Source organism: Pseudophryne corroboree, chromosome 1 (genome assembly GCF_028390025.1).
Source record: "Pseudophryne corroboree isolate aPseCor3 chromosome 1, aPseCor3.hap2, whole genome shotgun sequence".
Taxonomy (NCBI): Eukaryota; Metazoa; Chordata; class Amphibia; order Anura; family Myobatrachidae; genus Pseudophryne; species Pseudophryne corroboree.
The window spans coordinates 419753576-419774647 of record NC_086444.1 but is presented as its reverse complement, the minus strand read 5'-3'; the positions used below and the strand labels follow the sequence as shown (position 1 = coordinate 419774647).

General features: G+C 48.1%; 1 protein-coding gene across 10 annotated transcripts in view; it reads right to left on the bottom strand.

The window, feature by feature from the left end:
- Positions 1-21072, bottom strand: part of MTMR3 (myotubularin related protein 3) — a 191957-nt gene that overhangs the window by 14456 nt on the left and 156429 nt on the right. For all 10 annotated transcript variants that reach the window (XM_063913365.1, XM_063913366.1, XM_063913367.1 and 7 more), the window contains exons 13-18: positions 20715-20910; positions 20174-20359; positions 19522-19692; positions 18976-19121; positions 11017-12346; positions 10715-10825 (exon numbers count right to left, since the gene is read on the bottom strand). In XM_063913365.1, the coding sequence (XP_063769435.1) occupies positions 10715-10825; positions 11017-12346; positions 18976-19121; positions 19522-19692; positions 20174-20359; positions 20715-20910 (2140 nt within the window). The remainder of the gene's footprint in view (positions 1-10714; positions 10826-11016; positions 12347-18975; positions 19122-19521; positions 19693-20173; positions 20360-20714; positions 20911-21072) is intronic.

Here is a 21072-nt window from a genome sequence, read left to right as displayed (position 1 = left end):
GAAGGACAGAGCATATCTCTCTGCCCAGAGGAGGATGTTGGTGACCTCCCTCATTGCTGCGCGGCTGCGAGTGCCGCCCTGACGGTTGATGCACGCCACCGCCGTGGCGTTGTCGGACTGAACTCTGACCGCTCGACCGCGGAGTAGGTGATGTGCCTGAAGCAGAGCATTGTACACCGCCCTTAGTTCGAGAATGTTTATGGGGAGAGCGGATTCGTCTATTGACCAGCGCCCCTGAAACTGATGTTCCAGGGTCACTGCCCCCCAGCCTCTCAGACTGGCGTCCGTGGTGAGGAGAGTCCAATCCCATACCCCGAACCGCCTTCCTTCCAACAGATGCGTCGACTGGAGCCACCAGAGAAGCGACGACCGGGCCTTTGGTGATAGTGTCACCCTTTGATGAAGGAACAGATGAGATCCTGACCACTGATGTAGAAGACACAGCTGAAACGGTCGAGAATGGAAGCGACCATACGGGAGAGCTTCGAATGCTGCTACCATTTTTCCCAGAAGGCGAATGCACAGATACACTGACACCCGACGGTGTCGAAGAACCGACCTTACCAGAGTCTGCAGAGACAGGATCTTGTCCTGAGGCAGGAAAACCTTCTGAAGGACCGTGTCGAGAATCATCCCCAGAAACAAAAGCCGTTGTGAGGGGTATAAGTGAGACTTCGGGAAATTCAGGATCCACCCGTGAGGAATCAGAAGGTCCTGTGTCATCCGGATATTCTGAAGCAACAGTTCTGCCGAGCTCGCTTTTATCAGTAGATCGTCCAGATAGGGAACAATCGTCACACCCTGCTTCCGAAGTAGGGCCATCATGACCGCCATGACCTTTGTGAACACTCTGGGAGCAGAAGAGAGACCGAAAGGAAGGGCCTGGAACTGGAAATGAGCGTCCCGTATTGCGAACCGGAGAAACGCCTGATGAGGAGGCCAAATGGGAACATGTAAGTATGCATCCTTGATGTCTAGGGATGCCAGAAACTCGTTTCTTTCCAACCCCGCAATAACAGACTGAAGGGACTCCATCTTGAACTTGAATACCCTCAAATACGGATTGAGATCCTTCAAGTTCAGGATTGGCCTGACTGAGCCGTCCGGCTTCGGTACAAGAAACAGGCTTGAGTAATAGCCCTACTTCTGAAGATGAGAGGGAACAGGGATCACCACCCTTGCGGATAGAAGCTTCTGGACCGCTGCCTGTAAGGCAACTCCTCGGTTGTCGGAAACTGGCAAACCCGTGGTAAAAAACCGCTGGGGCGGTTGTTCCTGAAACACGAGCTTGTAACCGCTAGAGATTAGATCCCGGACCCAAGCGTCTGGGCAGGACTGTATCCAGACCTCCTTGAAATCCCACAGACGAGCTCCCACCCTGTGATCCCCCAGGTAGGAGGGAAGCCTGTCATGCGGTGGTAGTGGCAGAGGACTTAACCTCTGACTGGGCTGAGGTTGCGGAGCCTCTACCCCTGCCGCCGCCTCTACCTCTATGGCCACGGAAGGCAGAAGCTCCACCCCTGGCCTCGAAACCTGGAAGGGGCACGAAAGGATCGAAAAGAGGGACCCCTATATGGCCTGCGAGTAGTTGGAGCAGCAGAAGGGAGATACGTTGACTTACCTCCGGTGGCCTGAGAGATCCAGGCATCCAGATCCTTACCAAACAGAAACTCACCCGCAAAGGGCAACGCTTCTGCCGCCCTTTTGGATTCCGTATCTGCCTGCCACTGCCGGAGCCAGAGAGCTCTGCGGGCCGCAATTGCTAAAGCGGAAATTCTAGCTCCTAGAATACCTATTTCCTTGGACGCCTCGCAAAGGTAAAGGGCTGATTCGCGGATGTGTTCCGCCAACTCTATCAATTGATCCGCTGGTAACTCGTCACGAATTCCAGAGGACAAATGCTCCGCCCAAGCTTCGATCGCCTTGTTGACCCAACAACCTACCTGCGCCGGGCGATGTAATACCCCTGCCGCAGAGTAAATATTCTTTAAGGTAGATTCCAACTTCCTATCTGACGCCTCCTTAAGCGAAGTTGCCCCCGGAACCGGTAGGACCGTCTTTTTGGACAGATGAGACACCGAAGGATCCACAATCGGAGAGGTCTCGTAACGTGTCCTGCTACCTGCGGGAAAAGGGTAGGAAGACAACAGCTTTCTTGATACCTGAAATTTTGCGTCTGGATGTTTCCAGGCAGCCGTTATGAGCGCATCCAGCTCCTCCGAAACTGGAAAGGTCACCGGCAGGCCTTGGTTGGTGCCAAACCTTGAAGGGCGTAAGGTGTCTTGCTCCGTCTCCTCCACCTGTAATACTGAGCGAATAGCAGTAATAAGAGCCTCTATACCCTGAGCTACTGGTTCAGAGTCTCCGTTCACCTGATCCTCATCAGTATCCTGTATATCAGCATCCTGAACATCTAGCCCCGCCTCATCTAATTGAGGCATATCATCGTCAAAGTCCTGTAACACAGAGGCTAGCAATCTCTTTTTAGAAGCCTGTTGAGGGGGGCTAAAGGACGGGGCTTGGGAAGGGATCACAGCCCTAGAAAGCCCTTCTACGGACTTTGCTAATGAGACAGCCCATGCAGGTTCTGGCTCCGGTACCTGGACAAGCTGTCGGAACCGGGCCGCCTCCCTGTCTTTCCAAGAGGCTTTAAGTTCCCCAGTCAGCAGGGACATCACCTCTGTGAGTTGTGTCGTCCATGTTGGGACGCTTTGGGGTTCTGAGGAGGGCTGAGCCGATGACTCCTCACCTAAAACCAGAATTTGCTTTTGTGTTGCCTTGGAGCCTTTATTGGCCATGGCAGCACCTACCCCTGAGACCCTTCCCCCACAGGGAAACCGCAATAGTAGAATGGGTGGGAGGGGGGGGAAGCCGGGAAAAAACGCAGCCACAGCAGCCCAATCTGTCCTGCACGATACTCTGTGCAGTGACAGGCTAACTGTAAGTTATACTAGTGCCTGCAGTGCCCCCGAGTGCCCCCCTTCCCCACTGTAACAGCTCACTGTGTCCGTGGCCGCCGTCCGTCCCGCGCTGTTGAGACAGGAAATGCTCCGGAGCGCGCGCTACATCCGGGCTCGCAGAGCGGGACTAAGCCCCGCCCCCCTGCTCAAAGGCGCCAAGTTCAAACATGCTGTGCGCCGCTTTGCCGGATCCCCGTAGCGGCTGTGAGCCGCGCTGGCGGGGATCCGAGCAGGGAGGGAGGAGGGAGGGAGCGGCGGGCGGGCAGCGTTTTTTTTTTTTTTTTTAAATAAATAATAAAAATAAGATTTTACTTACCGATAAATCTATTTCTCGTAGTCCGTAGTGGATGCTGGGGACTCCGTCAGGACCATGGGGATTAGCGGCTCCGCAGGAGACAGGGCACAAAAATAAAGCTTTAGGATCAGGTGGTGTGCACTGGCTCCTCCCCCTATGACCCTCCTCCAAGCCTCAGTTAGGATACTGTGCCCGGACGAGCGTACACAATAAGGAAGGATTTTGAATCCCGGGTAAGACTCATACCAGCCACACCAATCACACCGTACAACTTGTGATCTGAACCCAGTTAACAGTATGACAGCGTAGGAGCCTCTGAACAGACGGCTCACAACAATAACAACCCGATTTCTTTGTAACAATAACTATGTACAAGTATTGCAGACAATCCGCACTTGGGATGGGCGCCCAGCATCCACTACGGACTACGAGAAATAGATTTATCGGTAAGTAAAATCTTATTTTCTCTAACGTCCTAGTGGATGCTGGGGACTCCGTCAGGACCATGGGGATTATACCAAAGCTCCCAAACGGGCGGGAGAGTGCGGATGACTCTGCAGCACCGAATGAGAGAACTCCAGGTCCTCTTTAGCCAGGGTATCAAATTTGTAGAATTTTACAAACGTGTTCTCCCCCGACCACGTAGCTGCTCGGCAGAGTTGTAATGCCGAGACCCCTCGGGCAGCCGCCCAGGATGAGCCCACCTTCCTTGTGGAATGGGCCTTGACAGATTTAGGCTGTGGCAGGCCTGCCACAGAATGTGCAAGTTGAATTGTGCTACAAATCCAACGAGCAATCGTCTGCTTAGAAGCAGGAGCACCCAGCTTGTTGGGTGCATACAGTATAAACAGAGAGTCAGATTTTCTGACTCCAGCCGTCCTTGAAATATATATTTTCAATGCCCTGACAACGTCCAGCAACTTGGAATCCTCCAAATCGCTAGTAGCCGCAGGCACCACAATAGGCTGGTTCAGGTGAAACGCTGACACCACCTTAGGCAGAAAATGAGGACGCGTCCGCAGTTCTGCCCTGTCCGAATGGAAAATCAGATATGGGCTTTTATACGATAAAGCCGCCAATTCTGACACTCTCCTGGCTGAAGCCAGGGCCAGTAGCATGGTTACTTTCCATGTAAGATATTTCAAATCCGCCGATTTGAGTGGCTCAAACCAATGGGATTTGAGAAAATCCAAAACTACATTAAGGTCCCACGGAGCCACTGGGGGCACAACCGGGGGCTGTATATGTAGTACTCCTTTTACAAAAGTCTGGACTTCAGGAACTGAAGCCAATTCTTTCTGGAAGAAAATCGACAGGGCCGAAATTTGAACCTTAATGGACCCCAACTTGAGGCCCATAGACAATCCTGTTTGCAGGAAATGTAGGAATCGACCCAATTGAAATTCCTCCGTGGGGGCCTTCCTGGCCTCACACCACGCAACATATTTTCTCCAAATGCGGTGATAATGTTGTGCAGTCACCTCCTTCCTGGCTTTTACCAGTGTAGGAATGACCTCTTCCGGAATGCCTTTTTCCCTTAGAATTCGGCGTTCAACCGCCATGCCGTCAAACGCAGCCGCGGTAAGTCTTGGAATAGACACGGTCCCTGCTGAAGCAGGTCCCGTCTTAGAGGTAGAGGCCACGGATCTTCCGTGAGCATCTCCTGAAGTTCCGGGTACCAAGTTCTTCTTGGCCAATCCGGAGCCACGAGTATCGTTCTTACTCCCCTTTGCCGTATAATTCTCAGTACTTTTGGTATGAGAGGCAGAGGAGGAAACACATACACTGACTGGAACACCCACGGCGTTACCAGAGCGTCCACTGCTATTGCCTGAGGGTCTCTTGACCTGGCGCAATACCTGTCCAGTTTTTTGTTGAGGCGAGACGCCATCATGTCCACCTTTGGTTTTTCCCAACGGTTCACAATCATGTGGAAGACTTCTGAATGAAGTCCCCACTCTCCCGGGTGTAGATCGTGTCTGCTGAGGAAGTCTGCTTCCCAGTTGTCCACTCCCGGAATGAACACTGCTGACAGTGCTATCACATGATCTTCCGCCCAGCGAAGAATCCTTGCAGCTTCTGCCATTGCTCTCCTGCTTCTTGTGCCGCCCTGTCTGTTTACGTGGGCGACTGCCGTGATGTTGTCCGACTGGATCAACACCGGCTGACCCTGAAGCAGGGGTTTTGCCAGGCTTAGAGCATTGTAAATCGCTCTTAGCTCCAGTATATTTATGTGAAGAGACATCTCCAGGTTTGACCATACTCCCTGGAAGTTTCTTCCCTGTGTGACCGCTCCCCAGCCTCTCAGACTGGCATCCGTGGTCACCAGGACCCAGTCCTGTATGCCGAATCTGCGGCCCTCTAACAGATGAGCACTCTGCATCCACCACAGAAGAGACACCCTTGTCCGTGGCGACAAGGATATCCGCTGATGCATCTGCAGATGCGATCCGGACCATTTGTCCAGCAGATCCCACTGAAAAGTTCGTGCGTGGAATCTGCCGAATGGAATCGCTTCGTAAGAAGCCACCATCTTTCCCAGGACTCTTGTGCATTGATGCACAGACACTTTCCCTGGTTTTAGGAGGTTCCTGACAAGTTCGGATAACTCCTTGGCTTTCTCCTCCGGAAGAAACACCTTTTTCTGAACCGTGTCCAGAATCATTCCCAGGAACAGCAGACGTGTCGTCGGGGTCAATTGAGATTTTGGAAAATTCAGAATCCACCCGTGCTGTTGCAGCACTATTTGGGTTAGTGCTACTACGTCCCCCAGCTGTTCCCTGGACCTTGCCCCTATCAGGAGATCGTCCAAGTAAGGGATAATTAATACGCCTTTTCTTCGTAGAAGAAACATCATTTCGGCCATTACCTTGGTAAAGACCCGAGGTGCCGTGGACAATCCAAACGGCAGCGTCTGAAACTGATAATGACAGTTTTGCACCACGAACCTGAGGTACCCTTGATGTGAAGGGCAAATTGGGACATGCAGGTAAGCATCCTTGATGTCCAGGGACACCATAAAGTCCCCTTCTTCCAGATTCGCTATCACTGCTCTGAGTGACTCCATCTTGAACTTGAATTTTTGTATGTACAGGTTCAAAGATTTCAGATTTAGAATAGGTCTTACCGAGCCGTCCGGCTTCGGTACCACAAATAGTGTGGAATAATACCCCTTTCCCTGTTGTAGGAGGGGTACCTTGACTATCACCTGCTGAGAATACAGCTTGTGAATGGCTTCCAATACCGTCGCCCTGTCTGAGGGAGACGTTGGCAGAGCAGACTTTAGGAACCGGCGAGGGGGAGACTTCTCGAATTCCAACCTGTAACCCTGAGATATTATCTGCAGGATCCAGGGGTCCACCTGTGAGTGAGCCCACTGTGCGCTGAAATTCTTGAGTCGACCCCCCACCGCCCCTGAGTCCGCTTGTAAAGCCCCAACGTCATGCTGAGGGCTTTGCAGAAGCCGGGGGGGGCTTTTGCTCCTGGGAAGAAGCTGCTTGGTGCACTCTCTTACCCTTTCCTTTGCCTCGGGGCAAATATGACTGTCCTTTCGCCCGCTTGTTCCTATAGGAACGAAAGGACTGCGGCTGAAAAGACGGTGTCTTTTTCTGTTGGGAGGGGATCTGAGGTAAAAAGGTGGATTTCCCGGCTGTTGCCGTGGCCACCAAATCCGATAGACCGACCCCAAATAATTCCTCCCCCTTATACGGCAATACTTCCATATGCCGTTTGGAATCCGCATCACCTGACCATTGTCGCGTCCATAAACTGCTTCTGGCAGATATGGACATCGCACTTACTCTCGATGCCAGAGTGCAAATATCCCTCTGTGCATCTCGCATATATAGAAATGCATCCTTTAAATGCTCTATAGTCAGTAAAATACTGTCCCTATCCAGGGTATCAATATTTTCAGTCAGGGAATCCGACCAAACCACCCCAGCACTGCACATCCATGCAGAGGCGATGGCTGGTCGCAGTATAACACCAGTATGAGTGTATATACTTTTCAGGGTAGTTTCCAGCCTCCTATCTGCTGGATCCTTGAGGGCGGCCGTTTCAGGAGACGGTAACGCCACTTGTTTTGATAAGCGTGTGAGCGCCTTATCCACCCTAGGGGGTGTTTCCCAGCGCGCCCTAACCTCTGGCGGGAAAGGATATAATGCCAATAATTTCTTTGAAATTAGCAGTTTTCTATCGGGGTTAACCCACGCTTCATCACACACTTCATTCAATTCGTCTGATTCAGGAAAAACTACAGGTAGTTTTTTCAGACTCCACATAATACCCCTTTTTGTGGTACATGCAGTATCAGAGATATGTAAAGCCTCCTTCATTGCCGTGATCATATAACGTGTGGCCCTTCTGGAAAATATGTTTGTTTCTTCACCGTCGACACTAGATTCGGTGTCCGTGTCTGGGTCTGTGTCGACCGACTGAGGTAAAGGGCGTTTTACAGCCCCTGACGGTGTCTGAGACGCCTGTACAGGTACTAACTGGTTTGCCGGCCGTCTCATGTCGTCAACTGATTTTTGTAATGTGCTGACATTATCACGTAATTCCATAAATAAAGCCATCCATTCCGGTGTCGACTCCCTAGGGGGTGACATCACCATTACCGGCAATTGCTCCGCCTCCACACCAACATCGTCCTCATACATGTCGACACACACGTACCGACACACAGCAGACACACAGGGAATGCTCTTATCGAAGACAGGACCCCACTAGCCCTTTGGGGAGACAGAGGGAGAGTTTGCCAGCACACACCCAAGCGCTATAAATATATAGGAACAACCCTATAGAAGTGTTGTCTCCCTTATAGCAGCTTAATATATATCAAAAACGCCAAAAAAAGTGCCCCCCCCCTCTCTTTTTTACCCTGTTTCTGTAGTGCAGTGCAGGGGAGAGTCCTGGGAGCCTTCCTCGCAGCGGAGCTGAGCAGGAAAATGGCGCTGTGTGCTGAGGAGATAGGCCCCGCCCCCTATTTCGGCGGGCTCTTCTCCGGAGTTTGTGAGACCTGGCAGGGGTTAAATACATCCATATAGCCCCAAGGGCTATATGTGATGTATTTTTTAGCCAGAACAAGGTATTCTCATTGCTGCCCAGGGCGCCCCCTGCAGCGCCCTGCACCCTCCGTGACCGCTGGTGTGAAGTGTGTGACAACAATGGCGCACAGCTGCAGTGCTGTGCGCTACCTCATGAAGACTGAAAAGTCTTCTGCCGCCGGTTTCTGGACCTCTTCGCTTTTCGGCATCTGTAAGGGGGTCGGCGGCGCGGCTCCGGGACCGGACTCCATGGCTGGGCCTGTGTTCGATCCCTCTGGAGCTAATGGTGTCCAGTAGCCTAAGAAGCCAATCCATCCTGCACTCAGGTGAGTTCACTTCTTCTCCCCTAAGTCCCTCGTTGCAGTGAGCCTGTTGCCAGCAGGACTCACTGAAAATAAAAAACCTAAAAACTTTTTCTAAGCAGCTCTTTAGGAGAGCCACCTAGATTGCACCCTGCTCGGACGGGCACAAAAACCTAACTGAGGCTTGGAGGAGGGTCATAGGGGGAGGAGCCAGTGCACACCACCTGATCCTAAAGCTTTATTTTTGTGCCCTGTCTCCTGCGGAGCCGCTAATCCCCATGGTCCTGACGGAGTCCCCAGCATCCACTAGGACGTTAGAGAAATTAATAATAAAAGTTCCGATTGTGAGAGGTGGGGGTGCGCTGTGTCAGACAGTCACCCCCTTACAATCCCATTCAAACCCCCCCTTGTCACCATCACTGGGGGGGAAGAGGTACACACTCACCTTTCAGTGGTGGAGGGTGGCCCCGACACGCCGCACGCAGCGGTGTCCGGCCGCTGATACTCACCGCTGCCGTGCTGCCGGAAATCTTCTGCTGGATGGAGTGGCCCCGACACGCGCCGCACGCAGCGGTGTCCGGCCATCTCAGGAGAGCTCAGCGTCTCCCTCAGCCGGGGCCCATCCCGAGCCGCACGCAGCTGCGATGGGACCCCGCCGGCAGCTCCCACGGTGCAGACTGGCAGTGGCAGAGCTGCCAGTCTGTGAGTGTGTGAAAGAAAAAGAAAAATAATAAAGAAAAAATAAAAATTCTTTCAGCTAAACCCAAGTGAACCAGCTCCCTTGGGCACAAATTAAAGACTGGCTTGGAGGGGACATAGTAGGGGAGGAGCTAGCCACAGTGTTAGAATTTTTAAAGTGCCAGCTCCCAATTACTGCCTACTATTTCCCCATTGTAACTGTACTCCAGTGGCCCCTAGTGGATGAAGGAGAAATAACCGTTTTCCTATATATGTATTTTCATAAAATATCTTTTGTTCACAATGACCTGTTATATACTTTACTGTATAGGAGACAAATTGCAATTGTGACTGATAAGTAAATAACATTCCATTAGCTATACGGAAGCCCACTCATTAAAGAAAGTAGACTGCACAATCGGACACAGTTCGTCTGTGTAGTCTTTATCTTACAGATCCCAATTTGCTAGTTAGAGTTAGGGCGAAAGTTAAAGATAGCAGTAATTTCAGTAGTTTACTTTGCATTTAAAAAAAATAATCAGTAGATGAGTGCAGTGGATATGTTCATTTTACCAAATAGCATGAACATTCAAATGACTGTATCAGAGATGTATTTCGTATATGTTTAAACTTTGCTTTTCCCTATGTGTAGATGTTTTTCTGTAGAGGCAAAACATAATTATTTCCTTGCATTTACTCTGTCACGGAACTGTAGAACATCACAGCCACCTAAATTAGATGTACCCGGTTAATATTTAGTTATGCATCTGTTTTGTATTAGAAGACAATTGTTTGGAGTCTGCACGTTGGTATTAGTGATACAGCCCTAAGAGGGTGCATTTATGGATGTGTTGCAAGCAGAGCAGACACGTGAAGGAGGAGGATCAACCCAATATGTTGAGATCATGTCTGTGCTTGTTTTAATAATCATTCCCTGACAGATATACAGTATGCAATCTCTGAAGAATAATGGCAAGCATGTTTACCTGTGTTTCAGGGAAGAATCTGAATGGTTATTGGGAAGCACCAGGCACAGGCGTTAGTTGTGGGTGTAGTTTCTAATATATCCAATCTGTTAGGCTAAACGTTACAACGGCCTACCCCAATCCAAAAATATACTGGCAGGTTAACTGACGCCACACAAAAACTAACCCTAGTGTGAAAGTGTGTGTGTGTACGAGGGCAGACTAGATAAGCCAAGTGGTTCTTTATCTGCCATCAAATTCTATGTTTCCATGTAACTAAAGCACATATGCTGGACAAGCCAATGACCCTCAAAACAGTTTTTTCTTGTACTACTCACAGTAAGTACATACGAGTGTAGTCAGTGGGGTAAGCAATTGCCGAATACATTTAATGTAATTTGGAATTCTCTCAGGAACAAGATGGGTGATGGTGGAGATCAATCTGGAGAGCAGAACATGGCTTTACCTCTGTGTCCCGCTTGTTCACCTGCTCCCAGCTGGCCTCAGAGAAGAATTCTGTGCTGCAGCCTGACAAACAGCTGGGATCCCTGTTACTTTCAGAATCTGGGATGGAGGTCTGGACAGGGTAAGATCACATGGAAGAATATTCATAAAGGAATAATAACGTGCAAAAACTTGCATTCTAATCTTTGTTACAGACTACAATGTCACGTATTGTTGGAAAAGAAAATACATGTTTGACAGTTCTCTTATACAGCTCATGAACGTGAACAACACAGAAAACCTAATCTGATAATAAGAACTCACCACCTCATCTGCTAATTCCCCATTGAAACACACAGAGCGGTTATGAAAATGGCTTTCAAGTCGACAGCGTAGCTCTTGCACTTGTTTCTTTAAAGTCTCCACTTCCTGCTGATGACCAGTCTCCATCTGCCTCAATCTCTGCTGGATAGCATCCACATACAAGGGCATCCCATCATCATCCAGGTGATTGCGTGCTGGCTGTTCTGGGGGGCTCCCTATGCGGTGTCGTCCACATGTGTGCAATGGGCACTTGTATTGGAGGTTTCTGAGGTGGACCTGGTGGTTGTTTAAGCTAGAATTCTGCCGTGAGAGTGTCTGCTTCTTCTGACTATTGTCCACGCTAAGACATGGTCCATCAGGGACAGAGGGAGAAGATTGGTCCGTTTTATACACATTTTGTGAGTTGCATTCAGTAGGGGGAAAGGCACTATGAATATGGGGAAAAGGAGAACACGTCCTTTCATTTTGGCTCTGCAAACCCTGCAAGCCCATCATAATTAGGACCTCATCAGAACCCTGTGCTGGTTTTTGTGCTAGTTCGATGGCTGCCGTCACATGGTCCAGTCTGCAGGGCCATGAAACCGAAAGGTCATCTGTTAAAGTTTCTGTAGAGCCTTCAAGAACAAACTCTGATGGCAAATGGCGAGGGACATCAGAACTGGGACTGCTCTGTTTTGTCTCCTTCGTTAATTCATACTCCTTTATTTCATTCTCTTCTGGTTCAGAGGAATCTGAGGGCTCTTCTTCAGCACCCTGGCTAGACGTTCCTTCACCCTCACATACCTGAATAGCACATATCTCTGGTACTACATGAATGGGGAGGCTAATTTCAGACTCTGGTCGGTCAGATTCTGCACACAAGTGCCCTGGACTCAGGCTGGGAGTTTCAGCATCCCCCTTGGTTTTTTCCTGGTTACTCTCACTCTTTTCTACATCACTGTTCAAGTAAGAACCCTCCTCCCCATCCTCTGTTTTCTCTGGATCTTCCTGTGTTTTTTGTATTCGTTCTGCAAACTCAGTCTCTTCCTCCACACAGACCAACTTCCCTCCCTGTTCTTCACCTCCTGCCTCCTCTTTGCTAGCCTCTTGCAGAATATTTTCCATTTGCCCTTCCCCAACACCAGCAGCCATGGAGAGCTGTGCCCCCAAGAGTAGTCTCTCCCCTTCTTGCAACTCTTCTCCGGGATTTCCCAAGCCATTCAACTCCAGAGAACGCCGATGCTCCTGCCACTTCTCATTCAAGCTGGGGTCACTGCTGCGCCTGTTCACACAGGGCACACTTATATCACAGGCAGTTGGGAGGTCATCATATGATCGGGTCTTGGGTAACCTAAGGAGACAAATAGAAAGAAGAAAATAATGGCTTGTGCTACATTTTTAAGTAAGGATGCTTTTGTCAATGTTTATTTTGTTGAGGAATTCTGTGTTTATTATTACACTACTGCCACACTTCACTGGCCACGTCCAAATCCGCCTGATCTTGGAAGCAAAGCAGTGACAGGCCTCATCAGTACTAGATTGGGAGACTACCTTGGAATATCAGGTGCAGTAGTTATATCGCAGAACTTATAACAAACAGCAGAAGTGGTGGTGCAAACATTGGCTTATACTATTACCTATATATCCTAAGTTTCATGCACAGGGATCTCTAAACAAATCTCTAAGAGTTTTCATGAGGTAACAGAGGTAATCAGTATGTGGATTTATATGTGATAAATAAAAAAATATTAATTAGCGTATTAGCAATACGTCACACAGTACCAAGAGGGCCACTATCCAGGAGCACATCATCTATTGCATAAATGTATGTCTTTATTTGTATATGATATGTACTCCTGATACACATAGACATTGTGTATAACTTTTTTTTAAATATTTTTCACCTTAGGCATATTTGAATATGTATTGCATATTAAGGAATACTACCTGCAATCATTTAAGGTATCTCAACCCAGATACTAATACCATTACATTCCTTTTAAGGTGAATTTTCATGTACAAAAGTCTGTGTAGATATATTTTATGATTAACAATAATAAAAGTTGAGTTTTAACATATTTTCGTTCATGCAAAGTGTGCCCCAACACATTATCTATATTTTCTTTTCCAATCTGCCATTCATACTACGGACTCTGGGAGCGCCACCAACACAAAAATATATATAGTAGATACCCACTATAGGGATCTTTGATTATCATATATTGTTGGTCTGTGCGGAGGCACTTATACAAAAATTCAACCTCGCATTTAAGAGTCCTGTGCGGTGCCTAACCCCGACAAGCCTACAAAAGTTTCCTATGAACAGGTATTAAAAAAAGAAAAGCTTACATATGTCTCCTCTTACATCCGTGCGCTACAAGTCGCGTTACACATAACACGAGTGCCATGTGACTAGGTAGTGCCAAGCATCACACAGCAATTACACAGAATATAGACATGCTGCATATCATTTTAATCAGCAGAAGCTGTTCCTGCGTCCTAATACATTACTTTGCGTCTAAGATTAATTTTAGCGAAAAATACGCAAAAAAAAAAAAAAAGACAGCGCTACCAAATCCAACCACGGCATGGCTTCAAATGCTGTTTAGCGTTACTGCAGCAAGGGTGTAAGAGGGCACATCTGTATGCCCATTCCAAACACACTGTCTCAAAACAGCCCATGCATATAATGCAAGCATTTGAGAAGAATGGGTGCAAAGCACAGAGCATACTAAGGGCTCTCTATTAGATGATTGCAGCATCTGTATGGGCAAATAAGACTCAAGTTCCAGTACTGGACCTTTGCAAGCCAGCAGGACTGACAGCCATCCATATAGTTTATGGTCACTATCAATTGGATGTCTTATCAGCTGCTGAGTCTGGCAGAAATGCTCTCCAGATAACCACTGAATAAATCTTTTCTTTACGCAGCATTATGTGGTGTTTGTATATATTGCCCTCCTTACTGCTCTACTTGAGTACATCTCAGTGTAATAATGGCCATAGAGTATGATGGTGATAAATGCTTCTTTAAAATACTCTATTGCAGGCCAGGTGCCCTGCCCATGACAGCTTGGGAAATCACTCAGGACACAGGAGAGAGGCGGTGCTCCTTTCTATACAATCCGGAATACTATCTAGAATGGATTCCAGATTGCTGCAATGGAGTAGAGGACAAGCAATTCCCTAACTTAAAATTCTCAATTTTTCGCTATAATACAGTCTGTTTACATGGCTTCCATGGTTCTCACAATGATTTCCTAAGAGTCTTCAATAGAGATCTAAGGGGTCTATGTGTCAAGGAAATTATGGAGAATAGAGTAACAGATTTGGTGGAAGAAGGTGGCACTATTTCAGGAGCCATGATCAAAGGAGAAGCGGGGGCTTACCATGTGGCACATTCTCTAGTACATAGAGTCTTAGGTGTGTATGCGTTAGACTTCATTTAAAAAGGAGATGTCCAGCAGGAGCGCTGAATGGCCTCACACCACGCAACATATTTTCGCCACATGTGGTGATAATGTTGTGCGGTCACCTCCTTTCTGGCTTTGACCAGGGTAGGAATGACCTCTTCCGGAATGCCTTTTTCCCTTAGGATCCGGCTTTCCACCGCCATGCCGACAAACGCAGCTGCGGTAAGTCTTGGAACAGACATGGTACTTGCTGAAGCAAGTCCCTTCTTAGCGGCGGAGGCCATAAGACCTCTGTAAGCATCTCTTGAAGTTCCGGGTACCAAGTCCTTCTTGGCCAATCCGGAGCCATGAGTATAGTTCTTACTCCTCTACGTCTTATAATTCTCAGCACCTTAGGTATGAGAAGCAGAGGAGGGAACACATACACCGACTGGTACACCCACGGTGTTACCAGAACGTCCACAGCTATTGCCTGAGGGTCTCTTGACCTGGCGCAATACCTGTCCCGTTTTTTGTTCAGACGGGACGCCATCATGTCCACCTTTGGTATTTCCCAACGGTTTACAATCATGTGGAAAAAACTTCCCGATGAAGTTTCCACTCTCCCGGGTGGAGGTCGTGCCTGCTGAGGAAGTCTGCTTCCCAGTTTCCATTCCCGGGATGAAACACTGCTGACAGTGCTATCACATGATTTTCCGCCCAGCGAAAAGTCCTTGCAGTTTTTGCCATTGCCCTCCTGCTTCTTGTGTCGCCCTGTCTGTTTACGTGGGCGACTGCCGTGATGTTTTTCCCACTGGATCAATACCGGCTGACCTTGAAGCAGAGGTCTTGCTAAGCTTAGAGCATTCTAAATTTACCCTTAGCTCCAGTATATTTATGTGGAGAAAAGTCTCCAGACTTGATCACACTCCCTGGAAATTTTTTCCTTGTGTGACTTCTCCCCAGCCTCTCGGGCTGGGCTCCGTGGTCACCAGCATCCAATCCTGAATGCCGAATCTGCGGCCCTCTAGAAGATGAGCACTCTATAACCACCACAGGAGAGACACCCTTGTCCTTGGATATAGGGTTATCCGCTGATGCATCTGAAGATGCGATCCGGACCATTTGTCCAGCAGATCCCACTGAAAAGTTCTTGCGTGAAATCTGCCGAATGGAATTGCTTCGTAGGAAGCCACCATTTTTACCAGGACCCTTGTGCAATGATGCACTGTTTTTAGGAGGTTCCTGACTAGCTCGGATAACTCCCTGGCTTTCTCTTCCGGGAGAAACACCTTTTTCTGGACTGTGTCCAGAATCATCCCTAGGCACAGCAGACGTGTCGTCGGGATCAGCTGCGATTTTGGAATATTTAGAATCCACCCGTGCTGTTGTAGCAGTATCCTAGATAGTGCTACTCCGACCTCCAACTGTTCCCTGGACTATGCCCTTATCAGGAGATCGTCCAAGTAAGGGATAATTAAGACGCCTTTTCTTCGAAGAAGAATCATCATTTCGGCCATTACCTTGGTAAAGACCCGGGGTGCCGTGGACAATCCAAACGGCAGCGTCTGAAACTGATAGTGACAGTTCTGCACCACGAACCTGAGGTACCCTTAGTGAGAAGGGCAAATTTGGGACATAGAGGTAAGCATCCCTGATGTCCCGGGACACTATATAGTCCCCTTCTTCCTGGTTCGTTATCACTGCTCTGAGTGACTCCATCTTGATTTGAACCTTTGTAAGTGTTCAAAAAAATTTTTTTTTTTTTTTTTTTTTTTTTTTTAGAATAAGTCTCACCTAGCCTTCTGGCTTCAGTACCACAATATAGTGTGGAATAATACCCCTTTTCTTGTAGTAGGAGGGGTAATTTAATTATCACCTGCTGGGAATACAGCTTGTGAATTTTTTTCCCATACTGCCTCCTTGTCGGAGGGAGACTGGTAAAGCAGACTTCAGGAGCCTGCGAAGGGGAAACGTCTCGACATTCCAATCTGTACCCCTGGGATACTACTTGTAGGATCCAGGGGTCCTGTACGGTCTCAGCGCCATGCTGAGAACTTGTCAGAAGCGGTGGAACGCTTCTGTTCCTGGGAATGGGCTGCCTGCTGCAGTCTTCTTCCCTTTCCTCTATCCCTGGGCAGATATGATCTTATAGGGACGAAAGGACTGAGGCTGAAAAGACGGTGTCTTTTTCTGCAGAGATGTGACTTAGGGTAAAAACGGTGGATTTTCCAGCAGTTGCCGTGGCCACCAGGTCCGATGGACCGACCCCAAATAACTCCTCTTCCTTTATACGGCAATACCCTTTGTGCCGTTTGGAATCTGCATCACCTGACCACTGTCGTGTCCATAACATCTTCTGGCAGTTATGGACATCGCATTTACTCTTGATGCCAGAGTGCAAATATCCCTCTGTGCATCTCGCATATATAGAAATGCATCCTTTAAATGCTCTATAGTCAATAGAATACTGTCCCTGTCAAGGGTATCAATATTTTTAGTCAGGGAATCCGACCAAGCCACCCCAGCTCTGCACATCCAGGCTGAGGCGATCGCTGGTCGCAGTATAACACCAGTATGTGTGTATATACTTTTTATGATATTTTCCAGCCTCCTGTCAGCTGGTCCTTGAGGACGGCCCTATCTATAGACGGTACCGCCACTTGTTTTGATAAGCGTGTGAGCGCCTTATCCACCCTAAGGGGTGTTTCCCAACGCGCCCTAACTTCTGGCGGGAAAGGGTATACCGCCCATAATTTTCTATCGGGGGGAACCCACGCATCATCACACACTTTATTTAATTTATCTGATTCAGGAAAAACTATGGTAGTTTTTTCACATCCCACATAATACCCTCTTTTGTGGTACTTGTAGTATCAGAAATATGTAACACCTCCTTCATTGCCTTTAACGTGTGGCCCTAATAAGGAATACGTTTGTTTATTCACCGTCGACACTGGATTCAGTGTCCCTGTCTGTGTCTGTGTCGACCGACTAAAGTAAACGGGCGTTTTAAAACCCCTGACGGTGTTTTTGAGACGTCTGGACCGGTACTAATTGTTTGTCGGCCGTCTCATGTCGTCAACCGACCTTGCAGCGTGTTGACATTATCACGTAATTCCCTAAATAAGCCATCCATTCCGGTGTCGACTCCCTAGAGAGTGACATCACCATTACAGGCAATTTGCTCCGCCTCCTCACCAACATCGTCCTCCTACATGTCGACACACACGTACCGACACACAGCACACACACAGGGAATGCTCTGATAGAGGACAGGACCCACTAGCCCTTTGGAGAGACAGAGGGAGAGTTTGCCAGCACACACCAAAAACGCTATAATTATATAGGGACAACCTTATATAAGTGTTTTCCCTTATAGCATCTTTTTTATATATTTCTAACGCCAAATTAGTGCCCCCCCTCTCTGTTTTAACCCTGTTTCTGTAGTGCAGTGCAGGGGAGAGCCTGGGAGCCTTCCCTCCAGCCTTTCTGTGAGGGAAAATGGCGCTGTGTGCTGAGGAGATAGGCCCCGCCCCTTTTTCGGCGGCCTCGTCTCCCGCTCTTAACGGATTCTGGCAGGGGTTAAATATCTCCATATAGCCTCCGGAGGCTATATGTGAGGTATTTTTAGCCAAAATAGGTATTCATTTGCCTCCCAGGGCGCCCCCCTCCCAGCGCCCTGCACCCTCAGTGACTGCCGTGTGAAGTGTGCGGAGAGGAAAATGGCGCACAGCTGCAGTGCTGTGCGCTACCTTTAGAAGACTGAGGAGTCTTCTGCCGCCGATTCTGGACCTCTTCTTACTTCAGCATCTGCAAGGGGGCCGGCGGCAAGGCTCCGGTGACCATCCAGGCTGTACCTGTGATCGTCCCTCTGGAGCTGATGTCCAGTAGCCAAGAAGCCAATCCATCCTGCACGCAGGTGAGTTCACTTCTTCTCCCCTAAGTCCCTCGTTGCAGTGATCCTGTTGCCAGCAGGACTCACTGTAAAATAAAAAACCTAAGCTAAACTTTTCTAAGCAGCTCTTTAGGAGAGCCACCTAGATTGCACCCTTCTCGGCCGGGCACAAAAATCTAACTGGCTTGGAGGAGGGTCATAGGGGGAGGAGCCAGTGCACACCACCTGATCGGAAAGCTTTACTTTTGTGCCCTGTCTCCTGCGGAGCCGCTATTCCCCATGGTCCTTTCAGGAACCCCAGCATCCACTAGGACGATAGAGAAAATGTCTTTCGGCCTGTGACTCACTCTTTTAAATAGCCCACGCATCACTAGCACAAGTCATTCTAATCCTTCCCCTTCATGCACAGCCCATTACGTCATCCCTACAATATCTTCTTTGTTTCTCACCTTAATACTAGTCCTAAACTAAAAGCTGCTAAAGCAGAAAAGGATATCTAGGTATAATAATGCTCTTAGAGCAGCACACATGCCATGGATGAGCGGCATCACAGACCGTATTACAGGATCAGTGTACTTCTGCACTTTTACATTACCTGGTAATAACTTATGTTTATCCCTTACAAAGAACATTTTGCGTGAAATTTGCGTTACATAAGAAAATAGGCCCACATACATGTAACGCTCTCACCTGCAGAGCGGTGGCTCCTCTGTGGCAGACCCAGGTGTTGGGTATGGGGTACAGGATTCCTCACTAGGTGTTGATGGGGAGGAGCCAGGGAGGTAGACTGCACTCCACAACATTAGATTGCGAACGTGGCACACCGGATACAGTACCTATGAAGTAAAAGGAAGACTAAGTCTACATGAGTGTCTACAAGCAGTCTACAAGTGTCTGAAGCAGGAGCAATTATAAATATAAAACAGACAGTGTGAGGATCTTGTATAATTCTGAAAATACAAGTAAGATGGCAAGTAGGTGGATTCTATATATAACAGTAAATTTTAAACTTGGTCCGCAGGACCCTGGACAGCTCCAGTCTTCTAGGTCACCTAGTTGGTGCACTCATTTCTCATGGGCACGTTTTAAAAGATCCACAGGGGGAGCTTGTTATTTTGCTTGTGATTCAGTGAGGAGACCTGGAAAACATGCTCTGTTTGTGGTCCTAAGAATTAAGTAGGAATACCTATGATATGAGATATTGGACGTGTGAGCAATATAAATAAGGGGACATACAGTTTCTGACTGAGAGGAGTACAGCAAGTTCTTGAAGGAGCGGTTCCCAGCTCGTAGTAGTGACCAAACAGAGCACGTCCGTTCTTGTATATGTTTCTCACTCCTCTCCTTGGCATTGTTACACAGGAAGGTCCCAAACAAACAAGAGTATGTGTGCTGCACCAGTTTCACCTGAGAATGGAAGAGGAAAATGGCAGCAGGTAATTAACTTGCCCACTTGTTGGAGCAGTTGCTTATTAGCAGCGTTCAGTTCATACTGCGAGATCACCCTGAGAACTAAAAAGCCCATGTTTCAAATCCCATTTTAATGGATTTCAGACTAATGACAGAAGCAAGAATGTGCCCGAGACAGAAAGAGAGTATGTTATTTCCATATAGTCCGTGGAAGCAGACAAGCTATTAGGACCTACCGAAATGTAGTATTCAGAAAACACCGGTAAACTGTATCACACCCAGAGGGGAATGCCGTCAGGATGCTGGCAGTTGGGATTCCGGCATTAGGATTCTGACTACCGGGACCCCGCATCCCCCTCGTTTATCATGCAAAGTCAAAATATTGTCAACGCTGCCATCTTTTCTACACATCGGCAACCTGTATTGTAGATATTGTCCAATGTCACTGAACTCTTATTCTTCCCCAGGATAAACTCACCAGAAAAGCCTCATTAAATTCAAAAGAACAAGGAAACTGCCTCTGTAGCTGGTGAACACAGTCCAGCCACTGCAGGAACACTGGGCAGCGCTCATTCAGGTCTTCAGAGTTTTCCCCATGTCCACAGCGGTCAGCAAACTTGTGCCCAAAGTCCAACCACTCCGTCTCAACTAACACCTGGAAACCCTGCAGAGGATGAGATAATTGTCAGGGCTCTCCAGAATGGCAGATAATACCACTTAGAACTGGCATCGGAGAAAAACTGAGCAGGGTAAGTGCATGTGTCTGTGTTACTAGGACTGTAAGCCTAAGTGGGGCAGAGACTGAGCGAGGAGGTTACATAAAACTTTATGATCCTTCAGAAAAGCAGAATATGTTAGCATAGGATATTACTCTAACGGTAACTAAAATAGCAGTCACTATTAAAAGACATTTAAATGCTCTTGTAATAGTGCCGTTACTGAACATGGGCTTAACAAAAAAAATAAACCCGACTAGGCCTGGAAATGGGGCAGGTGGGACGCATTTTACAAAGATTTACCTCAATGCTCCTGTAATAAGGGTCCAACAAGAGTTTTGAAAAAGCAACAATCTGCGGAGTGCGGTCCCATCCATCTGAGCAGTGCACAAGAACTGGGCGCTGATCGCGATCCAATGTGTGTACAACCAGCAGAGAAGACTTCAGCAGCATGGATAGATGCTGTAACCACTTTGTTCCTTCCAAAGCAGACAGCCAACTGAGGAGAGAAGGGACAGGGGATAACCAGGTCACCAAACATAATGTGAAGGCTGGAACTTCTGTCTAATGTTTGATCCTCTTTTTATATTCAGGACGGTTATTTGTCTATTCCACAATTCTCTATGCTCACAATAGAGGTTACATCAGGTTACATGTTTCC